The sequence below is a fragment of the Giraffa tippelskirchi genome, chromosome 4, assembly GCF_054371585.1.
Source record: "Giraffa tippelskirchi isolate mGirTip1 chromosome 4, T2T-mGirTip1v1.2.pri, whole genome shotgun sequence".
NCBI lineage: Eukaryota > Metazoa > Chordata > Mammalia > Artiodactyla > Giraffidae > Giraffa > Giraffa tippelskirchi.
Window position 1 is genome coordinate 6,690,524 of NC_137278.1, and position 25,179 is coordinate 6,715,702.

Below are 25,179 nucleotides of genomic sequence, written 5' to 3' on the forward strand. Positions count from 1 at the left end.
GAAGGTCAGCCTGGCTCTCCATCTGCCAGGGTTCTGCCCTGCCCAGACCAGCCTGCGTCTGGACCTCAAACCCCGGCTGCCAGATGACAGGTGTGGGGCAGAGGGCCAGCTCCCCTGTCCTGGGACATGAGGAGCCCCACCACCAGGGCCCGCCTCTAGAGAGATGCAGGGGCGGGTACCGGGCGGAGAGCCAGTGCCCCAGCCCCAAGCTGAGTGGGAAGCCCTGTGCACCCCTCCCCTCCCCGCGGGGCACCCACCCGGTCACAGGTGAGACACTGCACGAGGCTGAGGACAGAGCCGTCGAAGATGTCCGAGATGACGCTGCGGTAGCTCTGCTCCTTCCGCCGCCGGCTGCCGGGGACCTGGGCTGGGGGCACCGCGTCCTGGGGCTAGACCTGGGACCATGCCCCGCCCCGCCCGCCTGCCCGGGGGGCCAGGGGCGGGCGCTGGGTGGTTGTGCATGTACGAGTCACGTGACCGGCTCCCACGCCACCTCCCCCCCAACTCGCGTCCCAGCGGTGTTAGGAGGGCTCAGAGAAACCGCGCGAAGGGCGCACGGCGCAGATCCCGGCAGCAAGTGCTTGCAAACCAAACACCGCCGCCAGGGGTGCAACCTCCGCACCCCCACCCCGCCCAGAGCTCCACTGGGGAGGCCCTGCCCGCCTCCCCTCTCCACCTGCCCCTCCTCCGAACCTTTCTTGAGCACGTAGGCCGGCCCCATCCTCACAGGGCTCGCACGATGAGGGCTGCTGGCCAGCTTGGCGTGGCCCTCGTGGTGGTGGACGGGGCTGCAGGGCCGGGAGCTACTGCGCATGTGCGCCTCGTTGTCCGGCTCTGGGGGTGGATGGGGCGAGGGGGACTGTGCTGGGCGGCTAAGCCAACCCCCGGCCTGGTCAGGAAGACCTCCAGAGCCTCCGAAGGGCACCAAGGCCTGAACCCACCACGTCTCCTCTGCCCTGAGCCCAGCCCACTCCCAAGCCCCTACATAGGACATGTGTCCCACACACTTCCCATTCCCAGTGGGGGCTTGAACTCAGTGCGGGCTCCTATCTTATTCCTTCTCAACCAAGTGACATGCTATTCACCTGACTGCTCACCCAGAGGCCGGGTCTAGTGGGAGAGCAGCCCTCTAGGGTAGTATAAGCCACTCAGTCATGTCCAGCTCTTTGCGACCCCCGTGGACTGTAGCCCGCCAGGCTCCTCTGTCCATGGGACTCTCCAAGCAAGGATACTGGAGTGGGTTGCCATTCCCTTCTCCAGGAGACCGTCTGGATCCAGGGATCAAACCCAGATCTCCTGCACTGCAGGCAGATTCTTTCCCGTCTAAGCCCCCCAGGGTAGGGCTGGGGTCCAACGGGGCCGCGGTGCCCCAGCGGCTGGCTGGTACCTGGCGTCCGGCAGGGACTGGTGGACCGCGGGGAAGGAGGCTGCGTCTCTGGGGGCTGCTGCTCCAGGGCGGCCATGGCGGTGTCCACGTCAGCGTCCTCATCCACCTGCTCCGAGTTGGTGCGCTGCTGGCCCCACGAGAACTTGCGGTCCTTCATGCGCTCCTTCTCGGAGATGGCGCGGCCCGCCTCATCTGCCATCAGCAGCTCCGCCTCGGCCTGGGAGCTTCCCCCGCTGCGTCCCTGCCCGTCGCCCTCGCCGCGGTCGCTGCTGGAGTCGCAGGACAGGAACTCGTCCTCTGAGGGGCTCCGGTCGCCCTCCCGCTTCTCATCCGTGTCGCTGGAGTCCGAGTCCCGCGCCTCGGTCAGCGCCGCAGCTGTGGCCACCACGGGCTCCTTGAGTTCCTCGTGCAGCTGGTCCATCAAGCAGCGCAAGAATTCCTGGGTGTCCTGGAATTCCAGGGCGGCCTCAGCACGGGCACCCCTCTCAGGCAGGGCCCATCTGACCCCCTTCTACTACTGCTGCTGCTGCTGCTAAGTCACTTCAGTTGTGTCCAACTCTGTGTGATCCCATAGACAGCAGCCCACCAGGCTCCTCTGTCCCTGGGATTCTCCAGGCAAGAACACTGGAGTGGGTTGCCATTTCCTTCTCCAATGCATGCATGCATGCTAAGTCGCTTCAGTCATGTCCGACTCTGGGCGACCCTATGGACAGCAGCCCACCAGGCTCCTCTGTCCACGGGATCCTCTAGGCAAGAACACTGGAGTGGGTTGCCATTTCCTTCTCCACCCCTTCTACTGAGGAGACGCAAAGGCTGGGAGGCCAGCCGACCCCTCCCAGGTCTTGCGCTCTGAAGTGGCAGAGTGGACAGGTGACCCAGGTCCCCCCGACTCCAGGCGCCCGCTCTCCAGCCCTGCTTCTGACTTAGCACGGGAGACAGCGGATGTAAGCGTTCAGCCATGGAAGTCTCCTTGCTCCCAAAAGGAGGGGAAGTGAGTGTGAGCACAGAGCTGAGTAGGACACAGGTGACACCGTGAGGGTGTGTGCATGTGAGCGCCCAGAGTTTTGAGGGTGGCAATGCCAGCTGGCAGGCCAGGCCACCAACAATCTTAACCCACCCCTGGTGCTCTCTGCTTCTCTGGTCCTTCGCCAGCCCTGGTGTCCATGCCTTCCCATAACTTGTGGCAGGAGGGACAGGCGTTCCGCAGGCCTGGGCACAGCTCAGTGGTCCAGACAGGAAGTGGGCAGGACAGAGCTGCCACTGCAGGCTGGCTGGGCCTCTGCTCCCGGCAGTGCTGCCGTGACCCTGACTACTTTGAGATGAGGTCGCAAGCCCAGGGGGAGCCAGGGCAGCGAAGCCTCTGGCACAACCTTGCCCACTGGCCCAGGCAAGGAGCAGGGCACACAGGAGGTGCTTCAGAAGGTCAGAAGATGATGGTGGCAGGCCACGGGCAACTGGGGGCCCCTAGTGCCCGTGTGGGGCCACTGCGTTCAAAGTCCAGTCCTGTCCCTCACAGTCCCTGACCTGGGTATCAGAAGCAGCCCCGAGGGCCCAACTCCCACCCACACAAGATGGCGACTATGCAGTGGCCAGAGCCAGCCGCACACCCAAAGCCTCAGGTCACCAACATGGAGAGAGGGGCCTTCTTTTCTCAGTTCTAGCCAAGGGAGGGGCTGGCTCTAGGTGGATTTTGTCAGCAGAGTGTCAAACAGGTTTGGCCCCAGCTACAAGCCCAGCAGCAAAACCCCAATCTGGGGTAGGGCCTGAACGGTCAGCTCAGGGCAGAGGGAAGCATGTGGCTGCATTCTGCTTCACCATGAGTCCGTGATTTTATGCCATAGAAAGATACCACTGATTCCAGAGGGGTTCTCTAGATTTACAAAAACTCGCCATCAAAATGCCTAGTTTACTAAAAGTGAAATTTGCCTGTGGTTCGGGGAAGGAGAAAGCATGGGCCAATTTGAGTAGGTACATAGGCCGGGAGTCAAGGCTGCCTGAGGTCAATTCTCCCCTCTGCCTTGTACCAGCTGTGTAACTGGTATGTGGTCACTGGGCGAGGACTTGCCCGCTGAACCTCAGTCTCCCCATCTGTCGAGTGGGGAGAACACCAGCAGGTTGCTGGGAGGCTCTGAGGTCCTTGCACCTGTGAAGGGCTTGGGCAGCGAGTCTGGTCCAGGAGTCCCGCCTGGCAATGCAGACCCCTGGTCTTATCCACACTGGTCTTGGTTTACAGCCCTGGGTATCCCCCAGGGCAGCTCAGATGGCCTACCTGCTGGGCGTAGCCTCGGAACATTGGGTTGACCAACTTTATCCCGTGGGACAGGCTGGTGGGAACCACGTAGCTAGGGCTGTAGGAAGACCAAATCCGTTAGTACAGGCGGCAGTCTGCTCTGAACTACTCAAGCCTGCGAGGACAGCTGGGCAGCTGGGCAACCATGATGGCCAGATCAGGTTCTGTGTGGCGTTTACTGCAATGTTGGCGGTGCTGGCCCAGCCAGGGGCCCCGGAAGGTTTGCACATCTCTAAGGTCAGGAAAGGAAACATCAAGTCATGGCTCAGCCAGGCAGAGCACCCTTGACTAGGATGGCATCACGTCCTGCCAGCCTGTGACACGCCTCCTTTAAAATTGTTCTCATTCTGAAATATTTACTGTTGCTTTCTAATTTCAAAAGTCACAGATGTTCATTATTTTAAAATAGAAACTATTTTAAAAACATAGAAAATTTCAGAAAAGCACAGCAAAGAATCATCAACACGAGCAGCATCCTGCCGAAGTAACCACCATGAATATTTCCAGATGTTTCCTTGACAATGCAGACGCAAAATTACATGCAGGTAAACACTTGAACGTGGCTTAAAGTTGGAGCTGTTCTTCATCATGCTGTTTAATAATCTGCTTTAAATTTAATATATTTCTATGCACTCACTTTATTCCCAATTTTAACGTTTTCCTGGATCTACCCCAGGCATCTGGTCTTTAAACTCCTTTTACACTGAGCTAAAGCCTCTGTCTGGTCAGTGTCAGCCACCACTTCTGAAACCCTGTTCTATGTGCACAGATGTGGCTGAGACCTAGGAGTGGTCCCCGCGTGTCTCAGCACACACGCTCTGAAGCGCTGCCAGCTGCAGTCAACCCCAGGTTCAAGTTCTAGCTGCGCCTTTCACAGGACGTGTTATCTTGGGCAAGACGCTTGAATCTCCCTGAACCTCAGTTTCCCCAGTTTGCAAGCCAGAGTCGGCTGTGACCTACACCTGGAAGGGCCCCCGTAAGCATGACACAGGGGGAAGTGCAGTCCGAGATGGTGAGAGGCTGAGTGCACCGAAGTGCTCCATCAAGGTACCCAACAGAAAGCCTGTCCCCACACCCCTGCCCGAGGTCGGGGACTCAGTCACTCACCGTTTCCTGTGCCAGACCTCAGAGACCAGCTTCTGATAACTTTTGCACAGAGCTGGCTTCTTGTCTGTGCGCACCAGGCCTCCACACTCCAAGAAGAACTGGGTGAGCGGGGGGCTGGGGAAGGGGGCAGGGAGCCAGGTCAGCAAAGAAGAGAAGGGGCACGCGGCATCGTTTACAAGTGCTGGCTGGAGAAGCGAAAGTGTCCTGTGTGGGGGTATACCAGGGCCCCCCAGAGCCATAAATACCTGTAGGTGATTTGACAGACCCCACCTGTTATGGGGCTGAATTGTATCCCCCCCAAATCCATACACTGAAGTCCTAAGCCCCCCACCTTAGAATGTGATTGCACTGGAGATAAGGTCTTCCTTTAAAGACTGTTGTGTAAAAATTAGAGGAACCATCACCCCTCCTTTCATCGGCCCCTGCTTAGAAACCTTCCTGAGCCTGAAGGCCTCTCCCCCACTTCTTTTTTCTTTGTTACTTCATTACATAAGAAATAGTCTTTTATTGTAGAAAAATTAGGAAATACAGATAAGCAAATAATAGTAACTGACCTTAATCCTACCATGTGAGTGAGGATAGCTACTCTGAAGACTTGGGGCATATCCTCCTAGTATTTTCTATGCATGCAGAGCCCCTATCCCTCCTTCCTTCACACACACACACACACACACACACACACACACCCCTTAGTAGGTGCAAGACCCTGAGTGCCAGGCAGAGGAGATGGCCCAGCCTCAGGGAGTAGAGGGTATCCTAGATGGAAAATAATATTTTCACCCCCAAAATGGGACTGCACCATACAAAGGTTTGCAACTTTGTTCAGCTTATCATATTCCGAACTCCTCCCTGTTTCCGTAAATACTGTCCTGCACCATTTTTTCCTGAACTCACTGTAAAGGTGATCTGCACTAAATTTGTGATTTTTATGGCCTTTTAAAAGGGCCACAGGCGTTTCCAATAAACAGCAGGATGAGGAACCGCACAGACAGCTTTCTCAACCTCTTTGGGTACTGGAACCTCCTTTAGGATAAATTCCCATAGGAGGGACTCCTGGGTCAAAGGGCAGGTGTGGTTTTGGGACTTTTGATGTGTACCCATATCCAGGCTTCTGTGAGCAACACACACGACCCAGCTTGGGGGCGGCGGCTGCCGTTCCCTGGACCCCCCGACTCCCAGATGAGGCAAAACCTACCAGTTGGACAGGGCCTGCAGGGCCGCGTTCATGTAACAGGAGTTGCCGAGGTTCTTCATGCCCGTGAGGCCTGGGAAACCAGCACACACACAGAGGGAGGGGACGGTGAGCACTCGGAGAGGTGCCGTGGCTCCCGACCCCACCGGGACCTGCCCGGGAAACCTGCCGGGTCAGCCGATGGAGTCCTACTCCCTACAGCTCCAGTTACCACGGTGGGCGGAACCCACGGACCCCTTTGGCCTCCGCCCCGTCCAGCCCCCTGTCCACACTGAGCAAGGGCAGCGACCCAGGCTGAAAGAAGCCAGCCTGCCCAGGGGCACAGGGCTGAGACGGGCTGAGGGCTGCCGGGCCCCAGGGCCGCACTCCAGGGAGGCCCTCGTGTCACAGAGACCACCCTACGCCGCCCCACCTGCCCAGGCGGCACAGCTCGCAGGGCTGTTACCTCGCGGGGCTGTTACCTCGTGGCTTCAGGTCATCGTCCTCCGACTCGGACTCTCCTTCGTCCGCCACAGCGATGGGGACGGCTTTCAGAGGGTGGGAGGGCGGCGGAGAGTCCTGTGTTCAAGAACCAGGGTGAGAAGTCAGGAAGACTAGTCGGTGAGGAGGGAGAGGGGCTGGGGACAGGCCCACGTGTCCATCCCCTGCTCTGGGGCGTTGGGGGAGAAGCCCAGACCCCTAGCCACTCAGTCAGCCCACCTGAGCAGGGGACATGGTGGTTAAGAGAGGGCGTGAGTTTGAGTAAACTCCGGGAGTTGGTGATGGACTGGGAGGCCTGGCGTGCTGCAGTCCATGGGGTCGCCAAGAGTCGGACACGACTGAACGACTGAACTGAACTGAACTGAACTGGTGGCCTTGCCCTGGGAACTCTCTGACTTGTACTTTACTTACAATAATCAGTAATAATATTTTATTTCTAACAAATTTGAGAAAAAAATAGAAACAAAGAAAAAACAACAGGCAGCCCAATTTTTCTGAGACAAACACTGTTGATTATTATATCTCTGTTGCATTTAAACTGTTAATACACACACACACACACCCAAAACAGGATTTGTATATACTCTTTATAGACTTTTTTGTAAAAAAAAAAATCATGAATATCGATCATGTCCACGAACATATTCCATACACATTTATCGAGCACCTATTATGTGACCATCATTGTCAACATGGAGGAAAGACAGCACTGTACCCAGACACATCAGGCCTCTCCGGGGGCTCAGATGCTGATTTAACGACCCCTCCCTGAGGGTCAGCTCCGCACTGGGCTCCCCCACCCGCCTCCTTGAAGGGCCTGAAGGGCCTGAATGGCTCCTGGCCTGGTCCACTGCCTGGGGCAAGGGTGTCCAGGTGTTTCCCATGCCGGCCTTGGCCCAGGGCACCCCCAAGACCTAACCGCGCCGCCAGTCACCTCTGCATCCTGAGCCCTCACACCGCCCTGGACAGGGCTGGGGCTCAGCGGGCATTAGCCGCCTTGAGCTCCTCAGAGCCACCTGGGAACTCGGAGCAGGAGCAGATGCCGTCGGGGACCCACTGCCTTGCTCCCGCCCTTGTTTCCCTGCCGGCTGGCCCCTGCCCCGCCTCACCTGCTCTGGGAACTTGGGCACAGGGCCAGGCGGGTGGGCCGCCAGCCGCGGCTCCAGGAACACTTCCTTCTCACAGGCATAACACCACACCCGGAACGTGGTCAGGTTCACTGTCAGGTTGTGCTTTTTCGCCTAGAGAGCGAGATGCAGAGGGAGGAGAACACGCCGGCCTAACAGGTGCCGCCGGGTGGCCTCAGCAGGACAGGGGCTGGGAACCTCACATTCTGCTCCCCCCACCTCAGCCAGGCGTGCCAAGGGCTGTGGCTGCCTTCTCTCTTCCTTCTTTGCTGGGACTGTTCCCATTTTACACACATAATCGCCGAGGCCCAGAGAGGTGGATGGAGCCAGGGGGCGGCTAGAGCTGGGGTCTGAATGCTGGGCTGTCTGACCTCAGGGGCCCACGCTCACCTGTGCGTGGAGGGTGCTGTGGTCAGCGAAGGATTCTCCGCAGCCTACGTAGGAGCAAGAGACCTGGGGAGAGAAGGAAGGGGGGCAGAGGGGGCGGCCAAGAGGACAGACAAGGCCACCCCGTGAGGCAGCGTCCCCACCGCCATCCCCAGGACCCCCAGGGACCAAGGCCCGGCCGCCGGGCGGGGACACAGGTTTGCACACCCGAGGTGCGTGCTGGGCACGGCTGTCTGCCACACAGCCGCCCCGCCTCTCACCGAGACAGGCGGTGGGCCCTGGGCTGAGGCCTGGCTGCTGGGCGCCCTGACCCGCTCCCGCTCCACTCGCCTATTTTCTACCAAAACCCCACTTCCTGATGGGCCAGTTGGCAGAACCACACTTTCGGTGCAGGGGTGGGGTGCCTGGGCCTCGTGGCCGTTTTCTGACGGGGGACACTGAATGGGCAGAGGCGGCCGGGGGGCCCTGTGCTGACCCTGTGCCCCCTGGTGACCTGCCTTTGGCCTTGCGCTCTCCTCCCCCAAATCCACCCAGCTCCCAAGGCCCAGCTCACGGCCTCCACATCAGCCCTGGCCCTCAGCCTGTTTCACCCCAGGAGGGCTCTGGTGCCCTTTGAGCGGTGGTCAGCACTGCACCAGCTGGTGAGGGCCTTTCAAGGAGGTGGCCTTTGGGCTGTGTCACAGAGGCTGCGTCAGGTTCCGTCTCGGCCTCTCGGGGGGGCGTCTGCGGGCTCCCAGGAGGCAGGGCCATGACGCACACCCCCTGCCGTCCCCGGGGCCCCAGACAGCGCCCTGCAGTGTAGTTTACCCTGAGTGACGGGCCCGAAAGCACGAGGCCAGAGCCCTACGGAGGCTCCTGTGTTTTCTGCAAAGAGACTTGAACTGTGACGTTTGTGCCCGTCAGCTGCCTTTTTTGTCTCTCCTCGTATTTGTTTTCAAAGAAATTTTTAGTAAGATTATATAGATACATACTTGTGGCAAAGTTGGAAAACACTACAAAATTACAGAGAAAAATGAATTACCTGTAATTCGATGCCCCTCCCCCCAAAGAAAACTGTCACTTGTTCACACATCTATGGTTGCTCTTCTAGGTGAGCATGACATTGTCTACGGGCCACACCCTGTTAAGGCCCTCATAGGCACCATCTTGTCAAACTCTACCCTAAGGAGGGTCCACAAGGCGGGGGCAGTCATCAGTGTTATGGCCTCTGCTTTATAGATGGCAAAACAAAGACCCAGACTGGCCCAGGGACGTGTGTGTGTCTGCGTGTGTGTGCGCTTGCGTGTATGTGTGGGTGGGTCGGTGGATGCTCAGTCACTCAGTCACGTCCGACTCTTTGCAACCCCATGGACTGTAGCCCGCCCGGCTCCTCTGTCCAAGGGATTCTCCAGGCAAGAATCCTGGAGTGGGTAGCCATTTCCTCCTCCAGGGGATCTTCCTGAACCAGGGATCGAACTCTTGTCTCCCGCGTCTCCTGCACTGCAGGTGGGTTCTGTACCACTGAGTCACCTGGGAAGCCCTGGCCGAGGGACAGACTGCCACCGACAAATGCCAGGGTTCACAGCCAAGATGCTACAGCGTCTCACATGCATGTGCGGGACTGAAATTTCCCCTTCATGCCAATGGGCTCATTCAGTCCAGAGTCTTCTCTAGCCTGCTTTTCCCTCTTCACCTTTAATGGCTGCAAGGGCAGGCAGCCCAGGGGCTTGCACACTCTGGGACCCTCTTGGCTTGGGCACCACACCAGAGACATCCATGCCCTGTGTCCCTGCCCAAGGTTTCAGGCCATGCCCATGGAAGACAGGTATTCCCAGCCCAGAGTCTGGACCCAGCTCCAGGCCCCCAGCAGCTGCAGGAAACTTACCTGGAGACAGGCCCACAGGTTGGGTCCAGAAACACCGCATGACTGACAGGTGCTCTGTGTGCGGTGGGGAAAGAGAGGAAGAGGAGGGTGTGAGTGGCCCCAGGATGTGTGCCACCAGACTCAGCTCAGAGGCTTTGCCTCACAGAGATCCCGGCCCATGGGGGCACTTTAAGCTTTACTGTTTGAATTTCGTTTTTTCACGTGCCTGAAAAAACATTTTCAACACAATCACTTAAAGCAAACAGACCCCTTAATATGCTCCCATCACACCTTCTACTCCTTCATGACACTCATTTATTTAAGCCTTTCTGCCCGCCTAGGCTATGGGTACCATGAAGGAGGGATGCTCTGTTTTGCCTACCCCTGCGACTTCACAGAGTCTGGTATAAATCAGATCAGTGTATTTGTTGACCACAGAAACACCCAGGTATCTCTTGATCAGGATGACAGAGCCTGCTTCTGGTCCACTGATATCCCTCTTCCCTGCTTTAATAAAAGAATCTATGTATTTTGGCTGAGCACATGGTCAGCGAGCTGCAGACTATGTGTCCTAGCCCCCACTGTGATCATGGAGCTCAGTTCTAGTTCACAGCATAATAGTAAAAAGTGACATGTGCCACTTCTGAGTTTTGTACAACCCTTGGTCTCTCTCCTGTTTCCATTGGCTAGAATGCAGATGTGATGGCAGAAACTGAAGCAACCACTTTGGACCTGGAGGTGAAAGCCATGTGTTGAGAATGACAGAGCCACTCTATCAGAGCTACCTACATCTGGACTGCTCAGTGAGAAAAGTAAACTCCTATCTCATTTAACTCACTATATTTCAAGGTCTTTTCATTATAATTTAAACTGTCCTAAGTAATTTTGTCTGTACCTGTCTAGAACAGCAGTTTCCAGCTAAGCTTCCACAATACCCAGTGTGTCTCTGCCAGTTGTGAGATGAATTCTAAGCACTGGTCTCTGTAGCAGTTACAGAGCTGATCCCTGGTGAGGGATCACAATGAGCCAGGTATCCAGCTAAGTTCTTTGGATCTTGCTCATGTAATCCTTATCACAGTCTCTGCAACAGGTCCCAAGATCCTCTTCTTACAGATGAGAAATGGAGGTTTGGAGAGGTCATGACCCTACTGTCAGAAGCACTGTCAGCTGAGGATTCAGGGTCATCAAACTTACAAGAAGGGCCCAGTTTTCTCCCAAGGGTGGCCACATCAACCCTTAGGCCTCCATGGGAACTTCTTTTCACTAAGCCCAGATTCTGGCTGTGTTTCTAAAAGTCCTGAACATGGCACCCTCAGTAAGGTTGAGAAGGCGCAACTCATCCCATCAGTGGGGCTGAGGTTTGCAGTCTGTGTCTTAGGGTCTCTTGCCAAGGATGCTAAGGGTGGCAGGAGACCAGTCTGCTTGGTAGACTCAAAGTTTCTGCTCCTGACCTTTCCAAATTTGTCATCTCTTTTGTGACTTTCTGATTTCACAGTTCAATCCCATCTTCCCAAGTTTTTTTTTTCATTTCAATCATATAAATGATAAAAGTATTGTATGCTTGTTTCAACAATTTAAATGATATGCATATGCTGTATATAACATGTAGCATATTACATACAATACATATATGCTATACACAATATATAGTATATAGTATATTATATATAATACATACATGCTATATATGTGTCATATATTATATATAATACATATATGCTGTATATAACGTGTCCTATATTATATACAACACATACATGCTGTATATAATGTGTAGTATATTATATATAAAACATACATGCTGTATATGTGTCATATATTACATATATGTATGCTGTACATAATGTATCATATATTACATATATGCTGTACATAATATGTAGTGTATTATATGTAATATATATATGCTGTAATAATTGAAGTATTTCTTTCCATACCTTTGTCTAGTAAAAATGAGATCACACTATACAAACATCTCAGTAACAGGCTTCTGTCATCTATTTAGGGTGATCCTTCTATGTCTGTACACAGAGACCCCATCTCATTCTTTGTGATAAGTAATGGGGGCCCACACTATGGGCACAGACACCACAACTGTTTCACTCATCCCCTTCCTGGTAAATATGCTGATGACCACCAGTGTTTTCCTTTTACAAATAATGCTCAGTAAACACTGCTATATTTGCATCTTGTAACTGGTGCATACATTGCTACTAGATACATTCCGAGAGCAGGAATCAAACCCCTGCAGTCACGGTAACTTGACTACAAATGTCGGGTCCACTTCCCTCCCTCGGTCGGCTCTGAGTGACAGCAGTTTGTGCATCTGAAACGGTGCCATGTTGGTTTCCTGGCAAAATCCTTGACCTCCAGGGAAGTCAAGCACCTTTTTTCAAGAGTTTCTCAGCCATTTGTATTGCCTCTATTGTGAGCTACCTGGTTCAATCCTCGCGCCTTCTGGGTATTTTAAAACCATGTTGGTTTCATTTTGTAGATTTCCAAAAGGCTGCCATGTCCCAGCCCGATCTTCCCAAGTTCTGCCTCCCTCTTCCCGCCTTGTTCGTCTCCTCCCTGCTCTCAGATTTCCCGAGAAACTCTCAGCTTGTTTCACTTATTCCTTTGTGCAGACGCAGGAAGAGACTCGGCGTAAGACAGTGCAAATGCACCAGAGCCTTGCTCTGTTCTTCCTCCTGACCACACTGAAACCATGCTCTACAGGGTTAGCAGAAATTGGTGACGAACAGAAATGGAACTTGTCTTACACAACAGCAACTAAGGGAACAGCTGGGTAAAAAAACCCCTCTGCTTGAAGCCTGCCTTCACTGAGCAAGCTTGCCTTAATTATTATTTTTTTTAAACTACATACCCTCTATGCTTCATGTAGCCTATACATCACAAGACTCCTTAACCACCCCTACAGATAACAGCTCTGATGTATGGGTTGCTATAGTAATAGGGGTTTAGGCTGTTTTTTCAGAAACTTGGAGTCCTGTCCAGTTCGAGCTGGCTAAGACTGTTTGGGACCACTAACCCTAAAATTGGGTGTGTGTAAGTGTCCGATAAATGACCTTTTGATGTCAAAGGGCCCAAAACTCCAGCCTCAGATCATGCTAAGCACCTCCATTTTTGAAGACGCATCCTAGGAAGAAGCACGTTAACTCAGACACACCTGTGCAGAACACTGATGACCTCATCTCTCCCCATGCCTAAGACCACCCTGCTTCTTTATCCCATAAATATCCCAAGCCCCTCGCCTTCTAGGAGGCTGATCTGAGGCTTGTTCTCCTGTCTCCTCACTTGGCTGCCTTGTGAATCAACCCTTTCCTTGCTGCAAACCTTGGTGTCTCAGCGTTTGGCTTGATATGAATCAGCAGATGAACCTGGTTCAGTAACAGCAAGCAAAATGACTTCAAAAGAAGCCACAGGAACTTTGAAGAATCACACCTGAGACTAAACCAGCTCAGGCCAAAAGCCACCCAGCACCTGCTGGTGCAGGGAGGCTGAATGACCAGCTTTAGGTGCCTGGAAAGAAGACACAGAAATCTGTCTAGGAGTCTGACCCAACCCCCACCCCTGGGAATGGCCCCTACATACAGCCCTGCCCCTGAACGCAACAACACGTAGGCAGAAGGCTGCAAAGGGCCTGGATGTCCACCCACAGAGAATCAACTGTGGAGTCTACACAGTGAATTATGATGCAACTTTAAAACAAACCATGAGATCCACGTGCTGAGACCAAAGAGCTCCAAGATACAGTGCCAGGTGAATAGAGCATGCTACAAAAATAGCTACAGTAGACTACTTTTTATGTAATAGAGGGGAAAATGAAAAATAAGTATTCCCATAAACAAACTCTGAAAAGATACAAAAGAAACCAATGTTCGTGGTTGTCTGGAGGGTGGGACGGAGAGGACGCGCACAGGACGGGTGGGGGGGGGACTCCTTGACATTGTTCTTCTTACGTCATTTCATTTTTGAACCATGTTAAAGCGTTACCTACTCACAAAAAATTTAATCTAACAAACAGACAGCAACACATCCTCCCTATTCAGTGTGGCCGACCTTTGGGAATCCCCTGGGGGCCCCGTGGTTAGGACTCCAAGCCTCCACTGCAGGGCACACAGGTTTGATTTCTGGTCAGGGAACTAAGACCCTGCAAGCCATGGTGTAGACAAACAAAAAACCAAACAAACAGTGGCCCACCTCTTCTCTTTGAACCTCCCTGAGCCCTTCTCAGGTTACATGTGCAAAAATGCCTGTGGACTCTCTCGGAGCCTGACTCTCCGCCTTGCACCTGCTCCAGCCGCTAATGGGCATCAGTGCTCCCAAATGGACTGGTCTACGTGGTAATTAATGGCTGTTAGGACGCAGCCCCGGAAGGCCTCCTGAACAGATGCCAGCTTTTCCATTTACATAAAAGGCCAAGCAGAGACTGCTGGGAGCCAGTGCTTCCGCGGCTTCAGAAATGTCTGTATCCCAGGAATGTGGCGGGGACGGGGAGGGGGGCGGGGCGGGGTGCCCTGGGTGCGGGCCTTAGCCCAGGAGGGTCTGACCCTTTACCTTGGATTTGAGCAGCAAGTCCTCTTTGGTCACCTCCCCTATTGAGTCCAGATGAGGACAAAGGTCCCTGGAGTCCCCCATGCTGTCCCGGGCTCACCTACAAGGAAACACAAGGGATCCTGGGTTAATGGCAGCCCCTGCCGGCTGGAGGCAGGAGAGGCTGGGGGTTAAGTGCATACTTGGGTCTTGAGCCCCATATCTGTCATGTACTGGCTGGTGACCCGGAGAAGCTACTTAACTGCTCTGAGCCTCACCCCTCTTCGCCTGAGGATTGGGGAGAGAGATAACACCTTCCGGAAGGGCTGCTCAGAGGCTTCACGGAGGAAATATCAGTGAAATGCCTGGCCCAGGGACAGCAAGTGTAGAGACATGATTAGAATTCAAACACTGGGTGTGATGATGAGAACTGTTGATAGGGAAGACGCAAGGGTGCTTCTTGCATTTGGAGAGCTGCCTGTTAGGGAATCTAAAACCACAGTTCTGTTGAAAGAGACCAGCTCCCTGACCTGGAGACGACTTTACACCAGGGGGCAGCAGCGGGCAGGGCGGAGAGGCCAGCTCTGAAAACCGAGTAGAAAGGCAAGAACAGAAGGGGACCACCCTCTTCTCTGAGCAAGCAAGCTCCCTCTTCTCAAGAGCTTCAGAGAGGCCAGGTGACCCAAAGGCCACTTATCTCACTTCCTGTGAGAAACCGCACTTAGAGAAGAATCTTGAAACTCCACGATACTAGAGGAGGAAGTCAGAGCAGCAGCTCCTCCAGAAAATGCTATTTGAGAATGAGAAAGTCACAGAGAAGGGTGGGCAAACCAAGCTAGGAAGGGGTCTGAAAGATGTTCGCTGAAGCACCAACGGTGGTGTATCTGGGTGATAGATTTCATAAGAGCTGTGTGGTTATTGCTTTTTTTTTTTTTTTTACAATTATAAAAACAAAACTCAGATGATATACTTTTTAAAGTACAAGGTATAAAGTAAAATAGAGGGCTGAGCCCTGGGGGCTTATATGGTAAAGCATCTGCCTGCAATGCAGAAGACCTGGGTTCGATCCCTGGATTGGGAAAATCCCCTGGAGAAGGAAATGGCCAGTATTCTTGCCTGGAAAATCTCATGGACAGAGGAGCCTGGGAGGCTATAGTCCATTGGCTCACAGAGTCAGACACGATTGAGCAACTTCACTTCACTTTCTGGTGGCTCAGTGGTAAAGAATCTGCCTGCCAATGCAGGAGACAAGAGTTCCATCCCTGTGTCGGGAAGATCCCCTGGAGGAGGAAATGGCAACCCACTCCAGTGTTCTTGCCTGGGAAATCCCATGGACAGAGGAGCCTGGGAGGGTTAGAGTCCATGGGGTCACAAAAAAGTCGGACACAACTTACCAGTTAAACAACAATAACAATAAAGTAAAATAAATTGCTGATGATATTGTGGCAAACTTCCATCCTGACACTCTTCTGTGTATAATTCTTCTCTTTTTTAAATCAGAAGGAAAGAAAGCGATTTCAGTTTGAAAAGCAAATGCTTCCTTCGAGAGAACTCCTTGCTGCGCTGGGCAGCTCTGTATTTTGACGGCGGCGGTAGTGACGTGGATCTGCATGCATTTGTATGTATTAGTTGCTCAGTCGTGTCCGCCTCTTTGTAACCCCACAGACTACAGCCCTCCAGCTTCCTCTGTCCATGGGATTCTCCAGATAAGAATACTGGAGTGGGTTGCCATTCCCCTCTCCAGGGGATCTTTCTGATCCACGGATCAAACCCAGGTCTCCTGCACTGCAGGCAGATGCTTTGCCATCTGAGCCACCAGGGAAAACTGCCTGGAACTGAACACACACACACACATAAACACACACACACACAAATGAGTGTGGGTAAAACTGGTGAAATCTGAACGAGTTTCCTGGGCTTACCGGTCTCTCTGCTGGTCGTGATGCTGTACTAGACACACCAGAGATGCGGTACCACTGGGGGACTCAGGGGGAAGGGAACATGGGACCTCCCAGCACATTTTTTGGCAACTTACTGTGAGTCTATAATTATCTCGAAAGAAAACGTTTAAAAATAAATAAGTAAATGCTGCCGCCACCCAATATTTTAGCTGAAATTGTACCCAGGAATGTGGCTTTTGACTCTAGCTCCAAACTATTACCAAGCAAAAGGGCCTAATCAATTAAAGATGCAGGAGAAGCTGATGGTGCTTTAATCAAAGGCAGAGGTTGTGCAACCACCAGAGGGAGGTGGGCCCCCCAGGCGCCCTCCTGCAAGCCCCTCCCCACCCCGAAGGACCTGCAGCGGTGAACTGGCCCAGACTCCACGCCAGACAGGAGTGACGAGTGCCGATGAGGCGCCAGGCCCCAGACTAAGTGCCTTCCCTGCATTCTTCCCTTGAAAGCGTCCCCAGCCATCTCAGAGGCTGGGCTTTGCCCCATTTTACAGATGAGTAAACAGGACGCCTTCTGGTCCCAGGTCTTGCACACAGGAGCTCCAGGACTGAGGCCAAAACCCAAGCGGGTCAGACTCTTGGCCTGCTCTTTGGAACTTACAGAAAATGCAAACATATGCGGAAGTAGACAGAAATGTGTAACCCGCCCCCACGCATTCATCACCTGGCTTCACAATTAATCCGTGCCCAACCTTGCTTCATCTCAACCTGCCACTTCCTCCTTTTTGCAGCATATCCCAGATATCACATCGTTTCATCCGTGTATGTTTTTCTGAAACTCGAAAAAGCAAAAAAAAAAACCCACATAACCAAGATTCTATCATTTCACCTAAAAAGAAAAATCTATACTTCCTTCTCAGTCCATATGTAAGGGCGACACCTGAGTGGGAGAGGCTGCGGGCCTACCTCTGGGCAAAGCGACAGCCCCAGGAGGCAGTCACCCTCCGCATTCTTCGGTCCCGGCCGACAGTGGTGAGTTGCTGCACTGGGCTGGGGTGAGTACAGGCTTCCGCTGGGGAACCTGGGAAGGCAAACCAGCACACTTCATGTAGTTCAGTTAACCTTAAAAATCACTCTAGAGACTTCCCTGGGGGTCCAGTGGTTAAGAGTCAGCCTTGTGATGCAAAGGACACCAGTTTGATCTCTAGTCTGGGAAGACCCCCACATGCCTTGGAGCAACTAAGTCGTGGCGCCACAACTGCTGAGCCTGTGCTGAAGAGCCCAGGAGCGGCAACTGCTGAAGCACGCCTAGAGCCTGTGCTCTGCAACAAGAGAAGCCACTGCAACGAGAACCCCGCACACTGCAACGGAGGGGAGCCCCCGCCAGTTGCAACTAGAGAAAGCCTGCTCGCAGCAACAAAGACCCAGCACAGCCAAAATCAAAATAAAATAAAATAAATAAATAACTCTTGAAAAAGAAACACTCTCAACACCAAGCAGAAGCTATAAACAGCCCACAATTCCTCCTGGGGGTGGGGAGTGAATTTTTGGACATTTGGGGCATCCACAGGCTGGACATACTCCCCAGTCTGTCTCCAGGGACAATAAAAACACACCACTGCTGGGACAGCTGAAGAAGGCTTGGGTGGAGCTGGCAAACAGGGTCAGCCCTCCCCCCAGGGGGGTGTCAGACTCCTCACTAGTCACTGCTGGGCATTACCTTTGTGATCCCTGAGAGACGGTTCGGCAGCGGAGGGCCACGGGGGGCTGCTCCAACAACTGCTCCCCGCCAGACCGGAGGATCCACCCTTTCCACGAGCGCCACTGAGACCCTCAGATCATCCTTCCAGCCTCCCAAGAACTTTCCACTGCTCAGAACCCCTGACCCCCGAGTCGTGAGCAAGCCAAGGCTACAGACACAACGCGGTGCGTCTGCACATCAACACTGCCCCCTGCCTTCATGGGCCACGTCTTCTAGGTGCAGGCAGTTCAAAGAGGGAGAGGCAGTTAGAAGCTACCATTTCAAACGGTCACGTGACAATGACGGGGCTCAAGGTTCTGAATTCCAAACCTCCTCACTTGAAGTCAGACTTTTAGTTTCTTCGTTTCCGCTGAGGTCAAGTGTGCTGGGTGGCTGCCAGCTTCACGCTATTTTAAGCTGCAGCATGTGGGTTTTTCAGTGTCTTTGGTATGCGCCCCCTCTCTTGGGCTAGATGGTGAAGCCAGGCCATGAGTGGGATACTCCATGCCAGGAACACTGCCCCAGACAAGGATGATGGTTGACAGGCCCACTCCTGACTCATAGGTACCATCAGACAACTCAGGTTCTTGCAACTTCAGATAGAGGAAGAAAAAAAAAAGCCCTGTGGCAAACAAACCTGTGCACTGTCGCTGCCCCTGCTTCACAGATGAAGAAACAGAACTGGAGTTTAAGGAGCCAGGAGCCTGGCCAAGATCAGTCCTGGGCTAGTAAGCAGTGGGCGGGGACCTGACTGGTCTGTCCAGTGCACAGCCTTGCTCTAAGTCAGGGGTCAGCAAACTTTTTCTATAAAGGCCCAGGTAGGAAATATTTTAGGCTTTGCGGGCCACGCTGATCTTTATCACGTACGTTAATTTTATTAAAACCAAACCAAACGGCCTTTTTCTGTCTATTGGCTAGGCAGGAGATGATGAAGCGTTGTAATCCAGCACAGACATTAATGAGGCAGAAACAAAGGCATGAAGAAGAGACCCTTTTCTGGATGAGTCACAGGGTGAAGAGCTGCACTTTCAAGCCAGCCAGGTAGCAGCCTAGGGTGCTTCCTGGGCCGAGGCTTCCGGGACCTCTCAGGGGCTGCTGCCCTTCTCTGAAATGGCCCCCAAGTGTCTTGTTCACGCTCTGTGGGTCTGGAGATCTCCAGGGGAGGAGGTTCTGCTCCCCAGGGTGCTCTCAGGGTCTGGGGAGAAGCACGGACAGACCCAAGAGGGGAACCTCATGTACCAAGGACGTCAGACACAGGTTCCTCTTATTTCTGAAACTTTAAAGATGATATTTAAAAGTAACCTATTACGGTCTGTATTACAAAGTCAAGTGAAGTTGCTCAGTCATGTCCGACTCTTTGCGACCCCATAAACTATAGCCTACCACGCTCCTCTGTCCATGGGATTTTCCAGGCAAGAGTACTGGAGTGGGTTGCCATTTCCTTCTGCAGAGGATCTTCGCAACCCAGGGATTGAACCCAGGTCTCCCGCGTTGTAGGCAGATGCTTTACCATCTGAGCCACCAGGGAAGTCCTATTACAAAAGCAACACAAATTCATCATAGAGTTTGTAGAAGGGACTTCCCTGGTGGTCCAGTGGTTAAGAATCCGTTTGCAAAGGCAGGGGACACGGTTCGATCCCTGGCCTGGGAAGATTCCACATACTGAGGGGCAACTAAGCCTGTGTGTCACAACTCCTGAGCCTACATGCTGCAACTACACCCAGACTCTGCAACGGGAAGCCACCGCAGTGAGCAGCCTGTACGCCACAGCTACAGAGGGACCCCAATAAAGCAACAAAGACCCAGTACAGCCAAAAAAAAAAAAAAAATCAGTGTAGAAAATGCAGATGAGCAAAAAAGAAGGAAATAAAAATCACTTGGGATTGCCCTAGTGGTCTAGCGGTTGAGACTCCGTGCTTTGGAGGCAGAGGGTTCAATTCCTGGTCAAGGAACTAGACCCCACATGCTGCAGCCAAATAAATAAATATTAAAGAACATAAACCAAAACATAACAAATTTAATTTGTAAACAGCTTTTGGAGGTTTATATTCTGTTTCCCATGTCACTAAATTTCTTTTCAACAACTTCATTTCTGGGCTTCCCTCGTGGCTCAGCTGGTAAAGAATCCGCCTGCAATGCAGGAGATATGAGTTGGGAAGATCCCCTGGAGAAGGGAACAGCTACCCACTCCAGTATTCTGGCCTAGAGAAGTCCATGGACCGTATAGTCCATGGGGTTGCAAAGAGTTGGACACGACTGAGTGTGTTTACAGGTTTCCCACATCACTAAATTTATTTTCAACAACTTCATTTCTAGTGGCTGGATAATATTATACCACATATAATCTAAGCTCTACAATATCTTACTTAATCATTCTCCTACTAGCAGACACAGGATATTTGTGTGAGTGTGTGTGTGCTTTGTTACTAGATACATGGCTGTAAGGATTATTTTAGAATATAAGTCTTTGACTACATCTTTGACCAAAGGAAAAATTACTGGGTCAAAATATTTGCTTTGAAAGCACTAGATATATACTGACAAGTTTTCCTCGAGAAACATTATATAAATGTTTATATAAATTTATTGGCCTCCCAACAGTGTCTGAGCAACATAGAAAGTTTAAGGTTTACTAACATTTTTTAAAAGTTAATGTTTAAAAATCAGTTTATAGAAATAGATCTACAGATATAGAAAACAAACTATGCTTACCAAAGGGGATGGGGGGGAGGAATAAATTAGGAGGTTGGGATAAATATATTCACACTACTATATATAAAGAGATAACCAGCAAGGACCTACTATATATATAACACTATACTCAATAGTTTATAATAATCTATAGGGGAAAAGAATCTAAATAAAACATAAATACATGTATGCATGTATAACTGAAGCACTGTGCTGCACACCTGAAACCAACGTGACACTGTAAATCAACTAGGCCTCAATTTAAGAAAACCAGTTGATATACGGGGAAATGTCGAGCGGTAGTATCAAAAACTGGGTGCTTAATATTCTACGCAGGACCTGTAACATCCGAAGTGCAGGAGTCTGCAAGGATCACACTTTGCTGACCCCAGCCATCTAAAAGTTGTCATTTTGCTTTATCTTGGTCTCCAGCCAACGCTGACCAGGCACCTTCTTGGGTGATGGGAAACAAGCCAGGCATGGGTGCTGCCCTCATGGGACACAGAGTTCCCTGTTTCAACACCAGGGTACCTGTGTGCAGCCACGAAGGATGTTATAATCACTATCGCGAGTCACTTTCCATTCTTACCACAGTCAGCTGCTCCACAGGCATCACCCCTGGAGTTGAGGACAATCACGGAAGGCATTGATGGGGACAGCTAGCCTGGCATTCAATCTTGTCACTCACAAGCTGTGTGTCTTGAGCTAAAATCACCAATCCTCAGTTTCCTCATCCAGGAAAATGGGGACAAAGACAGCCGGTAGCCGGTAGGGTGACTGAGAGGATGAGGTGGGCCAACACATGGCAAGGATTTAGCGTAATGACTTCTGATCATAGGGACTTGCTCAGAGTTCGTATTTACCTGCACAGCAAGCACCTCCCTACTAGACCAGTGGCTAAGACTCCGAGCTTCCAACGCAGGGGCCCAGGTTCATCCCTGGTCAGGGAACTAGATCCCACATGCTACAACTAAAGATCCTGTGTGTGGCAACTAAGACCCAGCACAGCCAAATAAATAAATAATTTTTTAAAAAAATAAATTTTTTGAAAAAGAAGAAAAATGTTCAAAAAATGCTTGGTATATAAAGGTTGTTGTGGCACTCAGTCACTCAGTCGTGTCTGACTCTTTGTGACCCCATGGACTGTAGCCCGCCAGGCTCCTCTGTCCATGGAATTCTCCAGGCAAGAATACTGGAGTGGGTTGCCATTTCATTCTCTAGGGGATCTTCCCAATCCAGGGATCGAACCCAGGTCTCCTGCAATGGCAGGTGGATTCTTTACCACTGTGCTGCCTGGGAAGCCTATAAAGTATGTTACTGGCTGTGTTTTTGGTTTTGTTTAAGTTATTTATTTATTTATTTTAAATAAAAGGTAATTAAGTCATGTTAATGTGGGCAGAAACCAACACAACATTGTAAAGCAATTATCCTCCAATTAAAAAATAAGTAAACTATCCCCAAAAAAGTAGTTAAGTTCAGTGAGGTCTTTAGGGTGGACCTTAATCCAACGTGACTGGTGTCCTTATAAGAGGAGGAAATTTGGATACACCAAGAGGCACCAAGAGAAAGGAGCATGTGAGGACACAGCAAGAAAGTCCCCATCTGTAAGTCAGGGAGAAGCCTTAGAAGAAATCAAACCTGCTGACCTTTTCCTTGGACCCCCCCAGCCTACAGAACTATGAGAAAATAAATTTCTGTTGTGTAAGTCATCCAGCCTGTGGTACTTTGTTATGGCAGCCCTGGGAAACTGATACAGTGTTAGATCAACATTAAAGTTTCTCAAGATGGGGACTTTCCTGGCAGCCCAGTGGTTGAGAGTCCGCCTTCCAATGCAGGGGATGTGGGTTTGATCCCTGGTCAGGAAACTTGGATCCCACATGCTTCCAGGCAACTAACCCAAGCTCTGCAACTAAGCCCTGATGTAGTGGGAAAAAAAAAAAAAGTTTCTCAAGATGAAAACCATTTTCTGGTTACATATCCCTGTTCTTAGATAATTCCTTCTAAATATTGAGGGGCAAAGGGTCATGATATCTGCAACTTACTCTTAAACGGATTGGCAAGAATAATTCTGATGATGATGAATATATAAATACATAGAGAGTAAACAGGCAAAAATATTAATAATTGCTGGATATAGGTGAAAGGTAAATGGGATTTCATTTTATCACTCTTTTTACTTGTCTGGGTTTGATTTTTTTCAAAATAGAAACTTTTTTTTTTCTGTTTCAAATTCTTTATTACACATCATGGTTGCACAATTTGAGGCTGGTTAAATACAACTGGCTTTCAATTTTTCTTTGAAGATTTTCCAGATCACTACATGCAAGTGACCGTGAAAACATTCTGGCATTTTAAAATTTTGAAACTCTGAACAGGCACTTATATGATCAAAATAGAAACTTTTTAAAGATTCCTTTTATCTCACTAAAGATGGGAGCAGGGAAGGGTCTTTTGAAAAAGGTAACCTTAACTCATGTCAACGGACATGAGCTTGAGCAAGCTCTGGGAGGTGGTGACGGACAGGGAAGCCTGGCGTGCTGCAGTCCATGGGGTGGTAAGAGTCGGACACGACTGGACAACAGCTCAACAACAGGCGCTCCAGGACTGAGTGCCTACTCTGAGCCAGGCAGGATGTGCAGCGCTTCACTATACACTCTCGGGTGAGGACCGCTGTTTCTTATTTTATGGAGGAAGAACAGAGGCTCTGAGATGGGAAGCCACTTGCCCGAGACCACAGAGCAAGGGAGTGGGACAGCGGGAAGTGAGCCAGGTGGGGTCCGCCTTCCCATCCTTCCCTCTGTGCAAAATAAATGCAAAGGACACAGCAGGTGTTTAACAAAGACTGAAAAGGAAAGAAACCTCCACTGCTGGGAGGCCTGGATTTGGGCATGGGCCCTCGTCAGAGCAGCAGCTCCATGGTGCTAAGAGTCACCGCCCCATAGCTGGTATTCGAGATGCCAGCCAAGGGGCTGTGCCTCCGCTACAGACACCCAGGGCACCTCTCCCTCCTGATCCACCAGACCCACCTCCTAACTCAGGGACGAGAAAGCAGGAGGAAAGGAGGCAGGCTGGCAGGTCTGGCAGAGAGCCTGCCCACTGCAGGCCCCGGAGATGTCTAAGAGGCTTCTTCGTCCTGAACAAGGGTGGGCGAGTCCCCCCCTCCCCGGGGCCTTCGTGGAGTGATGGGGAAAGTTACCCCCACTCCAGCCCCGCACAGGGGCACAGGCAGTGAGGCAGCACATCTGGGCCTCGCACCACTGCTGAGACCAGGCCTCAGGGGCGCATTACTCATCAACTTCCTGGAGGTTCTGGCTACATCCTCCTGCCAGCTGAGAGCCCAGCTCCTCAGGATATAAAGGCGATGCTGCCAAGTCCACCACCAACACCAGGACACCCCACCCCCTGTCCTGATCCTCACCACACTGGCCACCCCACACACCTGTGCCCACACCCTTCCACACTCCCCTCTACCCCACAAAACATGTCCCCTTTCCCTCCCCCTCCTGCTTTCTCCCCACTCTACTTCCAAGCCACTCCCTTGCCCCCAAATTCCTCTCTTTAACCAGTCTTAATTCACCGAGTCCACCGTCCTTTCAACTCTCAAGGCAGGACCTTCTTCCTTGCCAAGTTCTGCTTGTCCCCCTTCAGGATGGCCCTGTGAACTGAAAATGGATACTAACATACCTCACAAAATCCTCACAACCACCCTGGAGGTCAGGCAACATTGAGAGCTAAATCCATTTCCGCCTCCGTCACTAAAAGAGGGAAGGCTGAGGCTCAGCGAGGTGAAGGAACTGGCTGGGGGGTCACACAGCTACTGAGCAGCTGACCCAGGATTCAAACCCAGGACTGCCTGCCCTGAAGTCAGTGCTCAGAACAGTCAGCTCTACCAGCTGCCAAACAACCTGGAGTGGGGATGATGACCTTCACCTCCTTGGACCCAAATGCCCACACCCCAAGGGTGGCTTCCCCTGGCCTTCCTCACAAGCACCTCTTCTGAGTCATTCTTCACACAGCCCTTTTTTCTGCTCAACTTCAGCTCCTTAAGTTTAGGATAACATCCTTGCACAGCCTGAAACCTGGTATTGCACTCTGTCCTAGGGTCCATAAGAGTCCATTAACTGGGGTTATGGCTGCTCCATGCTGGCAGTCCCTGGGGGCTGACGGGCTCGAGGCAGTGACGGGCCAAGGTCACTGAGAAGCTGCAAACCCTGGAGTAAGTAAAAGCAGAAACTCAGACCAGGACCCCTAAAACCATGAAGCAGGAGAGCATTAGAGAGGTTCATGCTGAAGTCACACAACCAGCAAATGGTAGAGCAGGGGCTCTGGTGGGGAAATTGGCTCAGAGAAGGAAAGGCTCCTGTGCAGGCTCACACAGCAATCTGGCAGAACAGGTCCTTGAACCCAGGGCCTACAATTCAGTCCACTGCTTTGTCATGTTACTGACCAAACCACAAGCCAGAACACCAATTTAAATCTGCAAGTCAATTCTCTCTCTCGATCC

The 25,179-nt window shown here is 51.8% G+C and overlaps 1 protein-coding gene and 1 long non-coding RNA gene across 35 annotated transcripts in view; one reads left to right on the top strand and one right to left on the bottom strand.

The window, feature by feature from the left end:
- The window catches only part of USP20 (ubiquitin specific peptidase 20), a 41,938-nt gene that overhangs the window by 14,569 nt on the left and 2,190 nt on the right, over nucleotides 1-25,179 (bottom strand). For 6 of the 34 annotated variants that reach the window (XR_014083289.1, XR_014083301.1, XR_014083300.1 and 3 more), the window contains exons 2-13: nucleotides 17,210-17,324; nucleotides 14,374-14,470; nucleotides 9,835-9,888; nucleotides 7,974-8,036; nucleotides 7,566-7,697; nucleotides 6,438-6,534; nucleotides 5,980-6,049; nucleotides 4,785-4,898; nucleotides 3,657-3,735; nucleotides 1,388-1,835; nucleotides 694-834; nucleotides 258-367 (exon numbers count right to left, since the gene is read on the bottom strand). Coding sequence is in view for 17 of the 34 variants with exons in the window: in XM_081594806.1 (XP_081450932.1) it covers nucleotides 258-367; nucleotides 694-834; nucleotides 1,388-1,835; nucleotides 3,657-3,735; nucleotides 4,785-4,898; nucleotides 5,980-6,049; nucleotides 6,438-6,534; nucleotides 7,566-7,697; nucleotides 7,974-8,036; nucleotides 9,835-9,888; nucleotides 14,374-14,454 (1,389 nt within the window). In the remaining 17 variants the exon portion in view is untranslated. Of the gene's footprint in view, nucleotides 1-257; nucleotides 368-693; nucleotides 835-1,387; nucleotides 1,836-3,656; nucleotides 3,736-4,784; nucleotides 4,899-5,979; nucleotides 6,050-6,437; nucleotides 6,535-7,565; nucleotides 7,698-7,973; nucleotides 8,037-9,834; nucleotides 9,889-14,373; nucleotides 14,471-15,743; nucleotides 16,185-16,271; nucleotides 17,082-17,209; nucleotides 17,325-17,472; nucleotides 17,566-17,943; nucleotides 18,235-25,179 lie in introns of those variants that run through there. The other 28 variants (XR_014083290.1, XR_014083303.1, XR_014083302.1 and 25 more) reach the window with 16 other exon arrangements.
- On the top strand, nucleotides 18,304-19,283 carry LOC145546814 (uncharacterized). The gene is made up of 2 exons (XR_014083307.1): nucleotides 18,304-18,802; nucleotides 18,903-19,283. It is a non-coding gene; the product is annotated as an uncharacterized LOC145546814 (long non-coding RNA).